Source organism: Anolis carolinensis, chromosome 4 (genome assembly GCF_035594765.1).
Source record: "Anolis carolinensis isolate JA03-04 chromosome 4, rAnoCar3.1.pri, whole genome shotgun sequence".
NCBI lineage: Eukaryota > Metazoa > Chordata > Lepidosauria > Squamata > Dactyloidae > Anolis > Anolis carolinensis.
The window spans coordinates 210,075,629-210,096,033 of record NC_085844.1 but is presented as its reverse complement, the minus strand read 5'-3'; the positions used below and the strand labels follow the sequence as shown (position 1 = coordinate 210,096,033).

Here is a 20,405-nt window from a genome sequence, read left to right as displayed (position 1 = left end):
GCATCCAGATTATCAACTTTGAAATGGATTATATGAGTCTGGCAGTGTAGATGGGGCCTGGGTTTCCATATTTAAGCAGGAATTTGAATCCTGGTCTTCAGCGTTGCAAGGTTTCTCTGGAATTGACAGTTTGACACCACTTTAACTGTCACAGCTGGATGGACAAAGGACTTCATCTTTGCCTCTAATATCCTTCCCTCCAGTGAGCAGTCGGGCATTATTTCCTGGTGTATGGACTGGTTGGATCTTCTTGCACTCCATGGCACTCTCAGAATTTTCCTCCAAGTGTCTGGAGAAATTGGGGGGTAAAGATGGTCATCCAAAGCTAAGTGCATTGGTAGCTAAACCATTTATGTATGGTACTGAATATTTGCCTTTGCTTGTTGTAAGCCGCCCTGAGTCCCTATGGGGAGAAGGGCCGGGATATGAATAAAGTTTGTTATTGTTGTTGTTGTGATGGAAAAATGCAGTAGAAGTCTTCAATAGACACCAAAAAACAGTACCATCAGAACAACTAGTGCTTGGCTGAAAACGTGCCAGTTCAGTGGAAAATGTCTTGATGTACCCATCATCATGATAAAGCAGGTATGGGCAAACTTGGGCTCTCCAGGTGTTTTGGACTTCAACTCCCACCATTCCTAACAGCCTCATGCCCTTTCCTTTTCCCCCTCAGCCGCTTAAGTGGCTGAGGGGGAAAAAGGAAGGCCCCTGAGACTGTTAGGAATGGTGGGAGTTGAAGTCCAAAACACCTAGAGGGCCCAAGTTTGCCCATGCCTGATAAAGAAAATAAGAAGCAAAAGAAAACAGAAATAAACTTCTACAGCTGTGGAAACTATTGTCCTTTGTGGCCAACAAGAACTTTAAGAGGGAGCCAAGATTCTGGGCCTATTACCTGTGAAGAACCTTTATATATAATGGTACAGTAGAGTCTCACTTATCCAACATAAACAGGCTGGCAGAATGTTGGATAAGCGAATATGTTGGATAATAAGAAGGGATTAAGGAAAAGCCTATTAAACATCAAATTAGGTTATGATTTTACAAATTAAGTACCAAAACATCATGTTATACAACAAATTTGACAGAAAAAGTAGTTCAATACGCAGTAATGCTATGTAGTAATTACTGTATTTACTAATTTAGTACCAAAATATCACGATGTATTGAAAACATTGACTACAAAAATGCGCTGGATAATCCAGAACGTTGGATAAGTGAGACGCTACTGTAATTTCAGGACCTTGTTGAGATCTCGTGCCAGATCAGGAGACACTGGCCTGAAAAGTCACTTCGGGGGAGAAAAGGTTTCAAGCCCTCCCGAATTTTTCTTCTGGCTCCGTGCCTGCTAGAAGACCACGAATTAGAGAAACGCAGCCGCTGAGGCCTCCTTCCAAAGCAGGAAGTTCAGAGGGAAACGCACGAAGCGCACTTCCCCTTTGACTCAGGTGGAGCAGCTTCAGAACGGAAACGACGGCGGCCGGTGAGGGTCGGAGCGCGGTGCCTGTGACCCGGGCGCCCCCTAGCGAGCCTTCTGCCGGGCGAAGACCTTCCGATCAGGTACCCGGCGAGAGAGGAAGCGGGAAGCGGGGACTGGCTGACTGGCGGAGGTGAGCAATTCTTTGGGGGCTCCTCCTTGGGAATGGCCTCCGCGGACCGCGGCGTTTCTCTTCCCTTCTCCTCGCCCTCCCCTCCAGCAGAACGAGAGACAGGCTGCATTGGCACAGTAGGCAGGCAGGCCCTCCGCCCTATATCCCAGGCATTGGCAAACTTGGGCCCTCCTGGTGTTTTGGACTTCAACTCCCACAATTCCTAACAACCGGTAGGCAGTTAGGAATTGTGGGAGTTGAAGTCCAAAACACTAGTTTGCCCATGCCTGCAAGTTTGCCCATGCCTGCTATAGCCGGCAATTTAAAATATAACAATAATGAATGAATTAAGTAAGTCTCAACCTGTTGTCCTTGAATGGCAACCCAGTCCTGGTTTTGTGGGGCTGCCTCCTCTTTTCCTCTTGATCAGACCACACCTGGAATACTGAGTCCAATTCTGTGATGTGATTTTGATATTGAGTGTAATGTTTTGAATGTTTAATATGTATTAATTTTAAATTTAATTGGTTTTAAGTCTCTGTATTTTAAGGCATCTAATGGTTGCCATGAGCCCCGGTGGCGAAGTGTGTTAAAGCACTGAGCTGCTGAACTTGCAGACCGAAAGGTCCCAGGTTCAAACCCCGGGAGCGGCGGGAGTGGCCGCTGTTAGCTCCAGCTTCTGCCAACCTAGAAGTTCGAAAACATGCCAATGTGAGTAGATCAATAGATACTGTTCCGGCGGGAAGGTAACGGTGCTCCATGCAGTTGTGCCGGCCACATGACCTTGGAGGTGTCTACAGACAACGCTTAGAAATGGAGATGAGCACCAACTCCCAGAGTCAGACATGACTGGACTTAACGTCAGGGGAAACCTTTACCTTTACCTAATGGTTGCCATATGTAAGCTGCCTTGAGACCCCTTCGGGGTAGAGAAAGGCAGAGTCGAAAGAAGGTAAATAAATAAATTCTGGGCATCGCAGTTGACGGAAGATGTTGACAAGCTGGAATGTGTCCAGAGGAGGGCGACTCAAATGATTAAGGGTCTGGAGAACATGCCCTATGAGGAGCGGCTTAAAGAGCTGGGCATGTTTAGCCTGCAGAAGAGAAGGCTGAGAGGAGACATGATGAGGATAAAGATGTGAGGGGAAGTCAGAGGGAGGAGGGAGCAGGCTTGTTTTCTGCTGCCCTGGAGACTAGGACACAGAACAGTGGCTTCAAACTACAGGAAAGGAGATTCCACCTGAACATTAGCAAGAACTTCCTCACTGTGAGAGCTATTCAGCAGTGGAACTCTTTGCCCCAGAGTGTGGTGGAGGCTCCTTCTTTGGAGGCCTTTAAGCAGAAACTGGATGGCCATCTTTTGGGGGTGCTTTGAATGCAATTTTCCTGCTTCTTGGCAGGGGATTGGACTGGATGGCCCACGAGATCTTCCATCTCGATGATTTTTTAATTCTATTTCCTGTATTTCTTGTTGTTTAACTGCCACGAAGTCAACTTTGACGCCATGAATGAGAGGCCAACCAAGTCACCCTGTTTTTCAATAGGTCTGTCATTCTCAGGTCAGCCTTCGCTCTCCCGATTGAGTCTGTCCATCTGGAAGACCATCTTTCTCTTTGCCTTCTTGCTAAACCTCCTTTGTGGAGAGAAAAAGCGAGGTATAAATAAATGTAACAACAACAATAATGATAGGTTGCTGTGAATTTTTCTGACTGTATGGCCATGTTCCAGTAGCATTCTCTTCTGATGATTCGCCTGCATCTGTGGCCAACATTCTCAGGCCCCTTCCACACAACTATATATAGTCCCACATTATCTGCTTTGAATTGGGTTATATGGCAGTGTGAACTCCGGACCCTTCCACACAGCCATATAATACAGAATATCAAAGCAGAAAATCCACAATATCTGCTTTGAACTAGGTTATCTGAGTCCACACTGCCATATATCCCATTTCAAAGCAGATATTGTGAGATTTTCTTCAGCCATGTGGAAGGGGCCTCAGATAACCCAGTTCAAAGCAGATATTGTGGATTATCTGCCTGGATATCCTGGGTTATATGGCTGTGTGGAAGTGCCCTCAGAGGTTTGTTCTGAACAAACCTCTGAGGATGCTTAAAACAGATGCAGGCAAAATGTCAGGAGAGAATGCTACTGGAACACGGTCATGCAGCCCGAAAAATTCACAGCAACCCAGTGATTCTGGCCATGAAAGTCTTCAACAACACATTGAACAACAATAATAAATAAGGTTGGACTCTGAATCTCTTTGAAGCACCAGGAGCCCATGGAGAGATATTTCAAAGTTTCATATCCTGTCTCTCCAACAAGGGCCACATCTACACTCACTGCATTAGGCAGGGTAAAACCGGCATTGGATTTCAACATGGAGCTGATGACACATGGAGTCTTGGAAGCAGGTTGAGACCTGAAGTTGGCATTGACCCAGCTCCAGATTCCACAGTATCCGTGGCTTCATGGCCATGTATTGTTGTTGTTATTGACCTATTATTATTATTGAGTAGGAATTGGGGTTTGTGTTTCCCCACTTCTCCCTACTGCAGTGTGCATGTGTGACTCTCCAGAGCACTTGTCCTTTAATTCGTTTTCCCATTTGATATGGTTTACACTTCGGTGTCTTGATGCACATTACAGGCTCTATTTTGGCATGTCCTCTGACTTTGCTTATCCCAGTTTAAAGCCTGTTGTTTGTATTGCTGCACATGTTCACACTTCTCATCATTTAAGCATCACCTTTTCAAGTTGCCTCCGATCCACATTAAGAGATCAGTGTACATATGCCTGTAGTCCTGACAGCTCTGGCATGTTGACCTAATTCCCTCTTCTGCCAACCTTTCAGCTGTTCGATAATGGCCTGCACTATAGAGAAGATCCTCACAGATGTAAAGGCCCTGCTGGAAAGGCTGAAAGAGCATGACACCGCAGCGGATTCTCTCATTGACCAGTCCACCATGTTGCACAAGCGGATGGTGACTATGAAGGAAGTTGGCACAGCTCTTTCACACAAGGTGAGTGCAATTCAGCATTTTGGCATGGATTGGTGCATTGGTTCAATTTCTGTGAGTTCATATGAAAGGTTTTTGCTTTTGTTTTCTACAAGTACCAGGAAGATACAGCTGAGCTGAAGGACATGTCTAAATACAAACCTCACATTCTGCTGTCTCAGGAAAACACTCAGATTAGAGATCTGCAACAGGAAAACAGAGGTGAGTTTCTGTTATTGACAAATCTGGAAATCTTTGTGTGATGTGCAGAAGTTTAACTGACGGCTTCATTCCTGAACCTGATCTTTGTGATTATCCTGAGGGACAATGTTTGCAGGATCTAAACTCATCTCTAGAAGAATTATTTATTTATTTATTGCTTTGAGTCCCTATGCGGGACTCAAAACATATAAAAAGCAAAGACATCACAACATATAAAAAGCAAAGACGTCACATATTATGACAATAAACAATCCCATCTTAAACATATTTCAGTCTATTAAACCCATAAAACTGACCTCAAATATAATTAAAATCTAAACAAAAAACACAATTAAACACAGTTAAAACCTTTAATAAGGGTCATCAGAACAATGGACCTCATTTCTTCACAGGAATAAAGTACCACATGATAATAGAGATGAAAACAATCTACATTAGATAAAATTCACAAGAGCTAATCCACACTGTCTTGCCTATTACCATTTCTAGATGCTATCCTTCTGTATGTTTATATAGCTATACAAGACCATGATTTGTGTGGAAGCTTTGTGGCTTAGATTGTGAGGTTCTATTTAATACACTAAGTGTAAATTGTGAATAGGATTAGTAGAGACCAAATCAATTATAGTTACAGTTTTTTTGCTTATATTTCTGTTTAATTACACACCAGTACTGTACATATTACTGTACATAAAAGGAGTATTGGTGGCTTTTGGTGAGGCAAGAAAGTTAATGATAGACAGACAGATGTTATGATATGGACATGGGAAAAGCTGTAAACATACTTTCTACATAAGAATTGAGATTATTTTTGTGGAGTTGTTTCTTTTTATGCACAAACAATAGAACTGCCTATGGCTGAAACCAACGCCAGATAATAAGATGAATAATGCGTTACAGTAATGTTTCAAAAGAACTGTGAATGCTTAATAAATAATCAGAGTAATATTTTCAGTGCTTTCAAAATGCCCTGGTTTTTATATTTAGAGTATCTGCAGAAGAAGGTAGAAAAATGCATAGTTTAGCCTATGTTTGAAAAGAAATTGTGAAATGAAAGCTTAAGCAGGTTAATGTGTGGAGAAATTGCTCAAGCTTGATGCAGCTTTTTACAAATGGTTTTCCTCGTATTTCTCTGAATCAGAAAATATATTTATATTTATGACGTAAAATTCAATTTTTTTTCAGAACTGTGGATCTCTTTGGAGGAACACCAAGATGCTTTGGAACTTATTATGAGCAAATACAGGAAACGCATGCTACAGCTCATGATCAAAAGAAAAGATGTAGATTCCCAACCAGTTCTAAAAGTGCATCAAACCCAATCTGAAGTAAGAAATACGTTAAATTGTATTTTAGTGTTCTCCCTGTAAAAACAAATTCACTAGAAATGAAAATGATACTTGAGGGAGCAACTTGGGTATCACTGGTATATTCTGTTCCAGTAATGTTTCTTTCTGCTATTTTAATATTTATGTCTTTTCTGAAGTATATTGTTCCCATTAGTGCCTTTCTTCTCTAGAAGAAGCCTTTTCAACACATGCACAGTTTTCCTTTTAAATTAATTCATGTAAAGAAGATGATTGGGTATTCCCTGTAAACTGTAGTGGTTTTTTATTACTTCAATAGTGTAAATGTTGCGAGATGACAGCTGATGAATTAATTCATCATTATAGTGCTAATAAACATCCAAAAAAGATATTCAAAAGATTTCTTTTCCTGTTTCCTCTATGTTCTAGTAGAAATTACTATACAATTACTGCTATTAGATTGTAACCTGTGGTCCTTCCTTTCTCTTTCCAACTTTTGGAGATTGCAGTGCCTCCTGCCACATTCCAGTCCTTGTCTACCCCTTTTGCCTGTTTCATATCCATTTTGTGCTATTTTTCTACTTTGCATTTCTTAGTCTTCTTTAGTTAAAAGCTTTATTGAAATTAGTTGCGTTATCCCTATGTTCCCTTTCTTTGAAAATGGCAGTAACTTGATTGAGAGTGAACGTATGGTATTGATCTGCTGTCATGTGTTTTTCTTTTCATTATATTTCCCTTTGGAAATAACTTTGTTTTGAAATCTGTCTACAGGAAATTGAGAATCAGATAGATAGAATTTGTGAGATGGGAGAGGTGATGAGAAAAGCAGTTCGTGCGGACAATGACCAGTATTATAAAATACAAGAAAAGCTAGCACAGTTGGAGGTAAGATGATGAGCAACTGTGAAATATTGGGTATCAGAGAAGAATGCTTGTGCTGTGCATTTCTCTTTTTTATACTTCAAGCTTTAAATAAGGTTGTTGTTTTCTTTAAAGCTAATGTCTTGATGAAATTTTTCTACAGCCAATTTTTCTACAGCCAATTTTCTACAGTTGATGGGAGAGGAAGGCAAGGGGCTACTTTAGCATCAAAAAAGTAAAGGCTGCAGTAACATGATGCAACCCTGCACTAAAGTAATATGGGAAGTTTCAGCGCTGAAATCTGTTGGGTTGCTTGAGGCATTTGATTAACTAATATTGTGTAGCAATATTTATTTGTTAGTAAGGACAAAGTATTTGTTTTTACATTTGGTGAAAAAGACATGCTACAATAGTTGTTTCTGCCTTTGCTAATTTGTTTCAAATTGTTTCTTACTTTTACAGCTTGAAAATAAAGAGTTGCGAAAACTTCTGTCAATCAGTAAAGTGTCTGTTGAAGTAAGGCAAGAAGAGCTATCTGATGACACATCTCAAGCTAAAAAGCCATCGCCATTTGAACAGCTGATCTGACAAATTGGAATTGTACTGTAGAAAAGTGTGTGCTTATTTTTCATATTGTTCGTTTCCCTCATGTCTCCTTATGGGTATCATTCCATCCTTTTGCTGTATTGTACTGTATGCTTTGTTCATAGCTTTCAAGTGGCACCTTCTGCTGGCTAAAGTTGGTCATGTTTAATCATGCAAAGAAGTCTCTGTGTAGTCTTTTTCCTTAACAAATGCTTTGTTTAGATTATCCTTATTTTCAGAAATCTCAGTTTGACAAATCTATTGAATTATTTTTAACTTCTGCAGAGTAAAAAAAAATCAGAAAGAGCAATAGGAAAGTCTAAACACTCCTCTTTACTTGAAAGCCTGTTTATTTCATTGCAATTCATGTCCAAGGAAATGCTCTTACAACAGGTCTTTTTGTGCAAAGTGCAGCCGCTCCCATTTTTAATTTGGCTTAATTGGTGGTACAAGTGGTATTTTAGACATATTTGTTGCATCATTTCAATATAAACTATGAAATTATATGCTTCTTAATGCCACCAAATAATAGTTGTCTGCATGAGTATAATCTGGAACTCTGTGGTAGCCTTCCCCACCTGCTGGATTTAAAAGGAATTTTGACATCTCTGATCATTGTGTTTGGCACTAATAGAAGTTGCAGTCCAAATCATTTTGAGGGCATCAGATTAAGTAAGGCTGCACTGTATACACAAATATTATTCATATTGATTCAGTGCCTGCAGGCAGAGAATGTGTGAACATAAGCATGCCAAACCACTGTGCAGAACAGATTTTTGCACATCTTATACCCATCTGCTTTTTTACACATCTCCTCCTGCCTCCCTTGTTTATGGAAACATGTGAAACAGGGATTTTCAGCTTATATTCCTTGATTCAATAAAATAAGCCAATAAAAGCTACAGATTCCGAATGGCAGCCTGCCTCATTGAGTACCAGGAGTAAGAGCGAAAACAGATCTGCATTACAGTTTGTGGATCTTGCTTTTTGTTGAGGCCGTGCACTTCTCATGGGAAGAATAATGTCCCATGCTACTCTGACTACATATTATTGAAATTGCCCAGATAATAATTAAAATATCCATCTAAAAATAGTAGTCTGTGGAAATCAGTATAGTATTTTAACATACTGTCTTCATGAGAAATTAATGGTGAAAACAGCCCACTGTTTCAAGAAGTATTTCTGAACTTGGCAACTTTATAGAGCTTCAGCTTGGTGCTGCAGATAACACATTTGTGTTCTTCACTGGAGAAAACTGCTTCCATCCTGAATAATTTCTGAAAAGCATTTTCTAGACAGACTTGAAGAGTTGGAAGGAAAAATAAGCTATAAATGGTATAGAAATCAAGACAAGCACTATTTTTTATTTACAACCTTCTAAGGTGTCATGTGTTATCTTTTGTCTTGCATTTCTAGCTTTGCCTGCAGATTCACATATCTCTGTAATTGATTCATCCCCTAATTTTTTCACCACTGTGTTTATGAGTGTACAGATAAAAACAGTTTTATTTAGTCTGTGTAGTCATATGTTTGTGTAAATGTCTTCATCTCTTAGCAGGTTTCCTTCAGGATATTCTGGCCAAGATGTTATGGCCTGTAATAATTAGATATATGTTTATCTTCTAAAAGCCCTGCTTCAGAATGATAATTTTAAGTATTCCTGCTTGTAAGCAGGCAGGGTTTCAGAGTACGCTCTGCACGCTTTACAGGCATGGTCTGTAGCACTTGTTGTTATATGAGTGTTGACGTGAGGCACTGAAAGAACACAGTCACACAAGTCCTTTCACTGCTACCTTTGTGAAGGAGAGTTAGGGAAGGCTAGTCATACTTCTCACATTCTTCTTTTTGTGTTTTAAATCCTGCCTCAACTTTGAATCTGAGGATTTAAAACACCATAAAAGAGGATTGAGCTGAAAAAGCACTGCTGCTTTTGCATTATGCAGATATAGCTCAATCAGCAAGATGGATTTAGCTGCATACCATCACTTTGCAGTGTAATGCCTTAAATGTATGCCATCAGTGCCACCTTCAGAATCAACAAGCTCTTGTAATGAGCAACAACATGTGCTCAGTCTGTACATAGATCCTGGATTGTTTTATAAATGTCCTATAGGACCTTATGATATAAATGAAAGGCACCGAGGTGTTGCGGTGTTATTCATGCCTGTCAGCTTGCTCTGATCAGTGAATTTAAAAGTGTTCTCTTTACCTCTCAGGTTACTAAATATGTGTATTCACTCATTATTTTGTTGAAATAAATGTTTTGAAGCAATACAGTACTATATGTTGTGGCACTTTTATACTGAGGATTATTAATAGGTGCATTTAAATTTTAGCCGGAAAACTTTGTTTGCTGATTTGTAACAGATTATATTGAGTGAGAACATGCAATAAGTACCACATGCTGGAATTTCTATGTTGACTGTGATGGACAATCTGGTGAAACAGTGGCAATTATTTAAACATTTAAGTATTTTTGTTTAAATGCCTGTGTTTAACTTGGCAAAAGTATGTTATATTGTAGCCAGTCATTATCATACATTAAATGATAAAGAAAATAATTTGTTTATGATTATCAACATGTCCTTTTCTAACGTGTGATCAATATAATATTTCCATTTCTTTCTCTTCTACCTTAGTATCTGGAACATAAATTTAGATTATGGTTATATCAATGGATATTTCCCTGAAGTCCTACTGGTTTGATTCAGTCATGCTTTGTCTTAGAATCATAGAATAGTAGAGTTGGAAGAGACCTCATGGGCCATCCAGTCCAACCCCCTGCCAAGAAGCAGGAAATCGCATTCAAAGCACCCCCAACAGATGGCCATCCAGCCTCTGCTTAAAAGCCTCCAAGGAAGGAGCCTCCACCACAGCCCGGGGGAGAGAGTTCCACTGTCAAACAGCCCTCACTGTGAGGAAGTTCTTCCTGATGTTCAGGTGGAATCTCCTTTCCTGTAGTTTGAAGCCATTGTTCCACGTCCTAGTCTCCAGGGCAGCAGAAAACAAGCTTGCTCCCTCCTCCCTATGACTTCCCTTCACGTATTTGTACATGGCTATCATGTCTCCTCTCAGCCTTCTCTTCTGCAGGCTAAACATGCCAAGCTCTTTAAGCCGCTCCTCATAGGGCTTGTTCTCCAGACCTTTAATCATTTTAGTCGCCCTCCTCTGGACGCTTTCCAGCTTGTCAACATCTCCCTTCAACTGCGGTGCCCAGAATTGGACGCAGTATTCCAGGTGTGGTCTGACCAAGGCAGAATAGAGGGGGAGCATGACTTCCCTGGATCTAGATGCTATTCCCCTATTGATGCAGGCCAGAATCCCGTTGGCTTTTTTAGCTGCTGCATCACATTGTTGGCTCATGTTTAACTTGTTGTCCACGAGGACTCCAAGGTCTCATTCGCACACACTGCTGTCAAGCCAGGCGTCCCCCATTCTGTATCTTTGATTTCCATTTTTTCTGCCAAAATGAAGTATCTTGCATTTGTCCCTGTTGAACTTCATTTTGTTAGTTTCGGCCCATCTCTCTAGTCTGTCAAGATCGTTTTGAATTCTGCTCCTGTCTTCTGGAGTGTTAGCTATCCCTCCCAGTTTTGTGTCGTCTGCAAACTTGATGATCGTGCCTTCTAACCCTTTGTCTAAGTCGTTAATAAAGATGTTGAACAGAACCGGGCCCAGGACGGAGCCCTGCGGCACTCCACTTGTCACTTCTTTCCATGATGAAGATGACGCATTGGTGAGCACCCTTTGGGTTCGTTCGCTTAGCCAATTGCAGATCCACCTAACTGTAGTTTTGTCTAGCCCACATTTTACTAGTTTATTTGCCAGAAGGTCGTGGGGGACTTTGTCGAAGGCCTTACTGAAATCCAGGTACGCTACATCCACAGCATTCCCTGTATCGACCCAACTCGTAACTCTATCGAAAAAAGAGATCAGATTAGTCTGGCATGACTTGTTTTTGGTAAATCCGTGTTGACTATTAGCAATGACCGCATTTGTTTCTAAGTGTTCGCAGACCACTTCCTTGATGATCTTTTCCAGAATCTTGCCTGGTATCGATGTGAGGCTGACCGGACGGTAATTGTTTGGGTCGTTCTTTTTTCCCTTCTTGAAGATAGGGACCACATTCGCCCTCCTCCAATCTGCTGGGACTTCTCCCGTTCTCCAAGAACTCTCGAAGATAATTGCTAGTGGTTCTGAAATAACTTCCGCTAATTCCTTCAATACTCTTGGATGTAGCTGATCTGGCCCTGGGGACTTGAATTCGTTTAGAGTGGCCAGGTGTTCCTGGACAACTTGTTTCCCTATTTGGGGTTGGATTTCCCCTAATCTTTCATCCATTCCATGTTGCTGAGGTTGAAGATGGCTTTCTTTTTGTGAGAAGACCGAGGCAAAGAAGGCATTGAGCAGTTCTGCCTTTTCCCTGTCCCCTGTCGCCATCACCCCATCTTCTCCTTGTAGAGGCCCTATCGCCTCCTTTTTCTTCCTTTTTCTACCAACGTAAGCAAAAAAGCCTTTTTTGTTGTTTTTTATGTCCCTGGCAAGCCTGAGCTCATTTTGTGCTTTAGCCTTGCGAACCTTTTCACTACAGGTGTTGGCTATACGTTTGAATTCTTCTTTGGTGATTTCTCCCCTTTTCCACTTCTTGTGCATGTCACTTTTGAGCTTTAGCTCAGTTAGAAGTTCTTTGGACATCCATTCTGGCTTCTTTGCACTTGTCTTATTTTTCTTCTTTGTTGGCACTGTTTGCATTTGCGCCTTGAGTATTTCACTTTTGAAAAACTCCCATCCATCCTTAACTCCCTTGTTTTTTAATATTGCCGTCCATGGAATGCCGCTCAGTAATTCCTTCATTTTTTGGAAGTCAGCTCTCTTAAAGTCGAGGATGCGTGTTTGACTTGTCTTAGTTTCAGCATTCCTTTGTATTGCAAACTCCAGGAGCACATGGTCACTTGCCCCTAAGGATCCAACCACTTCAACTATGTTGATCAGGTCTTCCACATTTGTTAAGATTAGATCAAGAGTTGCTGATCCTCTTGTTGCCTCTTCTACCTTCTGGACCATAAAATTGTCTGCAAGGCAAGTGAGGAATTTGTTGGACTTTGTACTCTTGGCTGAGTTTGTTTTCCAGCAGATATCGGGATATGTGATGACCCATGGGCCTTGTAGTCCTGCTCAGGACATTGTAATTCCTGATGAAGAAGAAAACTTGGGTTTTTTACCTTCCCAGTCAGAACTGGATTCCTCTCAGCCAGATCTTTCCCAGGCAGATCTGGGAACCTTGCACCTGCAAGAAAGTTGTCTCCCAGAAGTATGTCAAACAAGCCCAGAGCCTACTTCTCCCGTGTTCTTGCGCCGGGAGTTTTGTAAACAACAGAGAAGTTTGGAATCAGCTTCGCGCAGGAGTGCGAGAATTGCAGCTAAGAATGTAGCCAATTAAGACTGCTTCTCGTGAGAATCTTTAAGGAGTCTAACATCTGGTCTCAGAGTTTAGCTTTCGTTTCTGATTCCCAGAGAACTGCTTCGGTGGGAAAGTTAGACTCTATATAGGTGTTTTACCCGCGTAGTAACTTCGCGGAGTCAATTCGTCAGCCTACGGAGCGAGTTGTGTCTGGACAGCGCGCTCCGATTCAAGCCTCGCTCCCGCTCAAGCCTTGCCCTGCTTTCCAGCCTTCGCCTTGCTTCCCAGCCTTGTTTACCTACGGACTTTGCCTTGTTGCCCAGGACCAATCCTTGCCTTGTTCCACGGATTTTACCAAGTTATTCCACGGACCTTGTTCTTGTTCCTAGCTACCTTGTTCCACGTTTAAGCCTTGTTTCAAGTATCAAGTTATTTCAAGTTATGGACTAAAGGACCTGGTCTATTCCCCTCACTTTGCCTGGCAAAGTGAGTGTTCGGTTATTGGATTACAACTTTGGACCATAATATTTCATATTGGACATTGCTTTTTTGGACTAATTTTGACCTTTCCTGAAAGGTCCGCTTCTGAACTAACTATTACATTTGTTTTTATTAATCTTATATATTTCCTTAATAAAGATATTAGATAGAATCTGGCCTCTGCGTATGGTTATTGGTGCTCTGTAGCCTGGGTCGTGACAGTTTGACTCCGCCACCCTAAGCACCAATTAACCTCGGCCAGAATGTCTACCGGAACCGTGCCCGGTGGGCAGCCACTGAGCTACACCATCAGCAAGGACGAAGTGGATCGCATCCGCGACAGACTCAACGCCCAGGATGGAGAAATAAAGGGTTTGCGGGAGCGCGGAATCCGCCTCCCGGCCATGGCGTTGCCAACCAAGTTTACTGGAGAAGCTTCCAAGGTTCATGTTTTCCGTCGCCAATGTCAAGCTTATCTAGAGGCCCGTGCTGCCGAGTTTCCCCAAGAAGACATCAAAGTGGCGTGGGTTTACAGTCTTCTAGACGGGCCAGCGGCCAACTGGGCGACGGCACTGTTCGACCAAGCCTCTCCACACCTAAGATCAGCGCAACACTTCTTGGACCACCTCAAGGAGACTTGGGGAATCGAGGACAATTTGGAGGCAGCCGGTCACAAACTCCGTCGCCTTTTCCAAGGAGACAGACCTATGTCTCAGTATATAGCCGAGTTCCGAGTGCTGGCCCACAACACCGGCTGGAACGATGTAGCCCTCAGAGGACAATTCCGGGAGGGTCTCAACATTGAAATGCTGGAAGAAATCTCCAAGGTGGATCCTCCCCAGACCCTCGAGGCACTCATTGATCAATGTTTACGGGCTGAAGTCATGATTGCCAACAGGAAACAGTGGATTCGAGGCCAGAGCGGTAGAGCCGGGGCAAAACCCCCCGCTCCCGCCAGCGTTCAGCCACGTCCAGTGTGGAGACCCCCACCACCAACCCCGTACCCCAGAGGAAGCGAGGAGGTGCCGATGCAGTTGGGCAACGTGCGTCCCAGACTAGATGCCGCCGAGAAGGCCCGTCGTCAACGCTTAAACCTCTGTTGGTACTGCGGGAACGGGGGCCACTTCGCCAGAGAGTGCCCAGCCAAAGGGAAGCCTGCCGCCCGTCTTGCGGCGGCGTCCTCCACGGAGACGAAGGCGTCTGAGCCGACTGGCACACAGCCGGCGGGGGAAGCCAACGACCGGGCGTAGAGAGGCTCGCCAACCCGGTCAAAAAATCCATTCAAGAGCCGCCTACTGGGGTCCTGTTCCTTCTCGTGGTCACCTTATGGTCAGCAAAAAGGGGACCCGTCATGATCCACGCCATGATAGACTCTGGAGCCACCAACAATTTCATTGATAGAGAGTATGCCGACTCTCTGGGATTACAATACCATGATTTCAAGAATGCCCGTGTGGTGCAAGCCATAGACGGCCGCCCCCTCAAGACGGGCCCCGTAAGTCAGTGGTCGGAACCCACCAGGATGTGGATAAGGGAACATATGGAAGAGATTTCCTTCTTTGTTACCGAGGTTCCCCATTTCCCTGTGATTTTGGGAATTCCATGGCTGACTCTCCACGACCCTAACATCTCCTGGTCCAACAGAGAACTGCAGTTTGCTTCACAGTACTGCCAAAACCATTGCCTTGTAGCCAAGGTCTGCCATGCCACAGACACCGAGCCCATCATCACCCTGCCCAAGAAGTACTCCGAGTATTGGGATGTATTCAATGAAAAAGAAGCCGAGAAATTACCCCCACATAGACCTTATGACTGTGCCATTGACCTGGTGGAGGGGGCCCCGATCCCGCGAGGGCATCTATACTCTCTGACTGAACCAGAGCAAGAAGCTCTCAGGGAATTTATAGAGACAAACCTTCGTAAGGGATTCATTAGACCCTCTCAATCCCCAGCCGCCTCCCCAGTGATGTTTGTGAAAAAGAAGTCAGGGGAACTACGCTTGGTGGTGGACTACAGAGCATTGAACAATATCACCAAGCGGAACAGCTATCCCCTGCCCTTAATCTCGGATCTACTGGATCGGCTTCGAGGAGCCAAGGTTTACACCAAACTGGATCTTCGGGGGGCTTACAACTTAGTTCGCATCAGAGAAGGGGACGAGTGGAAGACCGCCTTCCAGACCAAATTCGGATTATTCGAGTCCCGAGTTATGAATTTCGGATTATGCGGAGCTCCCGCAACGTTCCAGCATTTTGTCAATGACATTTTTCAGGACTATCTAGACAGGTTCTTGATAATCTACCTGGACGATTTTTTGGTGTTTTCTAGATCACAATCAGAACATGAGAACCACGTCAAAATGGTGTTACAACGATTGCGGGATCATGGACTTTATGCCAAGCTGGAAAAATGCGCTTTTGATCTACAAGAGGTAGATTTCCTTGGTTACCGCATCTCGCCTCTAGGGCTTTCCATGGATCCAGCCAAGGTTTCAGCAGTATTGGAATGGCGGGCGCCAACTAACAAGAAAGAGGTGCAGCGTTTCTTGGGGTTCGCGAACTATTACCGCAAGTTCATTCCAGATTTTGCCCGCTGGTCTGACCCCATCACTAGCTGCATCCGTGGAAAACAGCCTTTCCGCTGGACTGATCAAGCAGAGAAAGGGTTCCAGCAACTAAAGAAACTATTCACGTCCCAGCCAATTCTACAGCACCCAAATCCTGGAACCCCTTTTGTTGTGCAAGCGGACGCCTCTGATGTGGCAATTGGGGCTGTACTCCTACAACCGGTGGGAGATCACCTCCATCCCTGTGCCTTTTACTCTCGTCAACTAACCACACCAGAGAGGAATTACACCATTTGGGAAAAAGAACTACTGGCCATAAAGGCAGCCTTTGAAACTTGGAGACATTGGTTAGAAGGGGCCAAATTTCCCATTGAAGTCCACACTGATCATCGTAATCTAGAACATCTAAGAACTGCCCGCAAACTGAATCAGAGGCAGCAACGTTGGGCTTTATTCTTCGAACGTTTCAACTTCCAGATTCATTACGTGACCCCAGCCCAGACCAAGCAAGCAGACGCCCTGTCACGTAAACCGGAATACGCTGCAGGACGTAAGGAGACCTTTGAATCCCAACTATTACAACCCGAGAACTTTGCCACGCTCACAGTGGGGAACACCAAATCCATTTCCATTGGTTCAACTTCCTCTACTCCAGGACCCATCTGTGCTCAAGAAATCAGGGCTAGTCAGCAAGCAGATGCCTGGGCGCAGGACCAACTTCGCCAAGGTCTGCATTTTCCCTTTTCGCTTAAAGATGGGCTGCTTTGCTATAGAAATCATGTTTATATCCCACCCGGACCGGGCAGGGAAAAAGCGCTTCGTCTGTGTCATGACTGCAAACCAGCAGGACACTTCGGACTATTTAAAACCATGCATCTGATCCTAAGGGATTTTTGGTGGCCCAAGATCCGCAAGGATGTGGAAAAATATGTCAACACCTGCCCAGTATGTCAGCGCTCCAAGATAAGAAGGGAGAAGCCCTCAGGGCTTTTACACCCCCTTCCTACCCCATCTCGCCCATGGGAAATAATTTCTGCGGATTTCATCACTGACCTACCACCTTCCTGTGGATTCACCACGATCTTAGTGGTGGTGGACCTTTTCACCAAGTTAGCCCATTTCATTCCCTGCGAAGGCCTCCCCACGGCCAAGGAGACTGCGGATCTATTCCTTCAACATGTTTTCAGACTACATGGATTGCCCAAGAGTTTAGTCACTGACCGTGGATCTCAATTCACCTCTCGTTTTTGGAAGGCACTACAAAAACTATTGGGCATAGACTCTCGCTTATCTTCAACTCATCATCCCCAAACAGATGGGCAAACGGAGCGCACCAATGCCACTTTAGAGCAGTATCTTCGCTGTTATGTAAACTACCAACAGGACAATTGGGCTTCTCTGTTACCACTGTCAGAGTTTGCCTACAACAATGGAGTTCAAGCTTCTACAAAAGAAACGCCGTTCTTTGCAAACTACGGCTTCCATCCACGTTTCTTTCCCCCTGTCATTGAAACTTCAGAAGTTCCCGCAGCAGAGGATTGGCTGCAGGAACTCACAGCGGTGCAACAACTTTTGCTCCAGCAACTGGACCAAGCCAAGGAGGACTATAAACGCCACGCTGACAAACACCGCCAGCCGGGCCCCGAAATCAAGGTAGGAGATCGGGTTTTTCTGTCCACTCGCTTCCTGCCCTCCCACCGCCCTTGCCGGAAGTTAGATGCCCGTTTCATTGGCCCCTATCCAGTGGTGGCGCAATTAAACCCCGTGACTTTCAAACTCCAACTTCCGCGTTCAATGCGCATTCACCCAGTGTTTCACCGTTCCCTGCTCCTTCCGGCGGATGGTGTGCGTCCTGATACAGACCAACCGGCCCCCCCTCCTGTTTTGATGAATGGGGAGGAGGAGTTCGAGGTTGAGGACATTTTGGATTCTCGCTTTCATCGCCGCCGCCTACAATATCTCATTGACTGGGTGGGTTTTGGCCCTGAGGAACGCTCTTGGGAAGACGCCTCCACAGTCCATGCTCCTGATCTAACCCGCCGCTTTCATCAGACCTATCCCGCCAAGCCGCGACCTCGCGCCTCGGGGAGAGGGCCCCAGTTTGGGAGGGGCCTTGAGGAGGGGGATAGTGTGATGACCCATGGGCCTTGTAGTCCTGCTCAGGACATTGTAATTCCTGATGAAGAAGAAAACTTGGGTTTTTTACCTTCCCAGTCAGAACTGGATTCCTCTCAGCCAGATCTTTCCCAGGCAGATCTGGGAACCTTGCACCTGCAAGAAAGTTGTCTCCCAGAAGTATGTCAAACAAGCCCAGAGCCTACTTCTCCCGTGTTCTTGCGCCGGGAGTTTTGTAAACAACAGAGAAGTTTGGAATCAGCTTCGCGCAGGAGTGCGAGAATTGCAGCTAAGAATGTAGCCAATTAAGACTGCTTCTCGTGAGAATCTTTAAGGAGTCTAACATCTGGTCTCAGAGTTTAGCTTTCGTTTCTGATTCCCAGAGAACTGCTTCGGTGGGAAAGTTAGACTCTATATAGGTGTTTTACCCGCGTAGTAACTTCGCGGAGTCAATTCGTCAGCCTACGGAGCGAGTTGTGTCTGGACAGCGCGCTCCGATTCAAGCCTCGCTCCCGCTCAAGCCTTGCCCTGCTTTCCAGCCTTCGCCTTGCTTCCCAGCCTTGTTTACCTACGGACTTTGCCTTGTTGCCCAGGACCAATCCTTGCCTTGTTCCACGGATTTTACCAAGTTATTCCACGGACCTTGTTCTTGTTCCTAGCTACCTTGTTCCACGTTTAAGCCTTGTTTCAAGTATCAAGTTATTTCAAGTTATGGACTAAAGGACCTGGTCTATTCCCCTCACTTTGCCTGGCAAAGTGAGTGTTCGGTTATTGGATTACAACTTTGGACCATAATATTTCATATTGGACATTGCTTTTTTGGACTAATTTTGACCTTTCCTGAAAGGTCCGCTTCTGAACTAACTATTACATTTGTTTTTATTAATCTTATTGTGATGACCCATGGGCCTTGTAGTCCTGCTCAGGACATTGTAATCCCTGATGAAGAAGAAAACTTGGGTTTTTTACCTTCCCAGTCAGAACTGGAATCTTCTCAGCCAGATCTTTCCCAGGCAGATCTGGGAACCTTGCACCTGCAAGAAAGTTGTGTCCCAGAAGTATGTCAAACAAACCCAGAGCCCACATCTCCCGTGTTCTTGCGCCGTGAGTTTTGTAAACAACAGAGGGGTTTGGAAGCAGCTTCGCGCAGGAGTGCGAGGATAGCAGCTAAGAATGTAGCCAATTAAGACTGTTTTCCGTGAGAATCTTTAGGGAGTCAAACATCTGGTCCCAGAGTTTAGCTTTCGTTTCTGGTTCCCAGAGAACTGCTTTGGCGAGAAAGTTAGACTCTATATAGGTGTTTTACCCGCGTAGTAACTTCGCGGAGTCAATTCGTCAACCTCCGGAGCGAGTTGTGTCTGGACAGCGCGCTCCGTTTCAAGCCTCGCTCCTGCTCAAGCCTTGCCCTGCTTTCCAGCCTTCGCTCCTGTTTTGCCTTCGTTTACCTACGGACCTTGCTTGTTTCCCAGGACTAAACATTGCCTTGTATCACGGATTTTACCAAGTTTTTCCACGGACCTTGTTCTTGTTCCTTGTTACCTTGTTCCACGTTTTAAGCCTTGTTTCAAGTATCAAGTTATTTCCTAGCCTTGCTCAAGTTTATGGACTAAAGGACCTTGTCATCTCCCCTCACTTTGCCTGGCAAAGTGAGTGTTTCGGTTATTGGATTACAACTTTGGACCTTAATATTTCATAATGGACATCGCTTTTTTGGACTAATTTAGACCTTTCCTGAAAGGTCTGCTTTTGGACTATTTCATATACTTGCTTTTATTAACTTTATATATTCCTTCAATAAAGATATTAGTGAGATTCTGGCCTCTGTGTTTGGTTATTGGTGCCTTTGCAGCCTGGGTCCCGACAGTTTGACTCCGCCGCCCATAAGCACCAATTAACCAAGGCCAGAATGTCGACCGGAGCCGCGCCGGCTGGGCAGCCGCTCAGCTACACCATCAGCAAAGATGAAGTGGACCGCATCCGTGACAGACTCAACGCGCAGGATGGAGAAATAAAAGGATTGAGGGAGCGCGGAGTCCGCCTCCCGGCCATGGCGTTGCCAACTAAGTTTTCTGGAGAAGCTTCCAAGGTCCAAGTCTTCCGCCGCCAGTGCCAGGCTTACCTAGAGGCCCGTGCCGCCGAGTTTCCCCAAGAAGACATCAAGGTGGCGTGGGTTTACAGCCTTCTAGACGGACCAGCGGCCAGCTGGGCGACGGCCCTATTCGATCAAGCCTCTTCCCACCTAAGAACAGCGCAACGCTTCTTGGATCACCTTAAGGAGAC

The 20,405-nt window shown here is 44.4% G+C and overlaps 1 protein-coding gene across 1 annotated transcript; it reads left to right on the top strand.

Annotated features, from left to right (window-relative positions):
* Window positions 1-1,451: 1,451 nt before the first annotated feature.
* sike1 (suppressor of IKBKE 1) lies at window positions 1,452-10,124 on the top strand. The gene is made up of 6 exons (XM_008109864.3): window positions 1,452-1,607; window positions 4,444-4,612; window positions 4,705-4,810; window positions 5,996-6,138; window positions 6,889-7,002; window positions 7,441-10,124. The coding sequence occupies exons 2-6, from the start codon at window positions 4,454-4,456 to the stop codon at window positions 7,564-7,566; spliced, it is 648 nt and encodes a 215-aa protein (XP_008108071.2). The 5' UTR covers window positions 1,452-1,607; window positions 4,444-4,453; the 3' UTR covers window positions 7,567-10,124.
* Window positions 10,125-20,405: the final 10,281 nt, after the last annotated feature.

Bases quoted from the DNA above. Each gene is read 5' to 3' on its own strand.
- sike1 (XM_008109864.3), top strand. From the start codon at position 4,454: ATGGCCTGCACTATAGAGAAGATCCTCACAGATGTAAAGGCCCTGCTG. The intron at 4,811-5,995 runs GTGAGTTTCTGT...ATTTTTTTTCAG, and splicing joins TCTGCAACAGGAAAACAGAG to AACTGTGGATCTCTTTGGAG. The intron at 6,139-6,888 runs GTAAGAAATACG...ATCTGTCTACAG, and splicing joins TGCATCAAACCCAATCTGAA to GAAATTGAGAATCAGATAGA.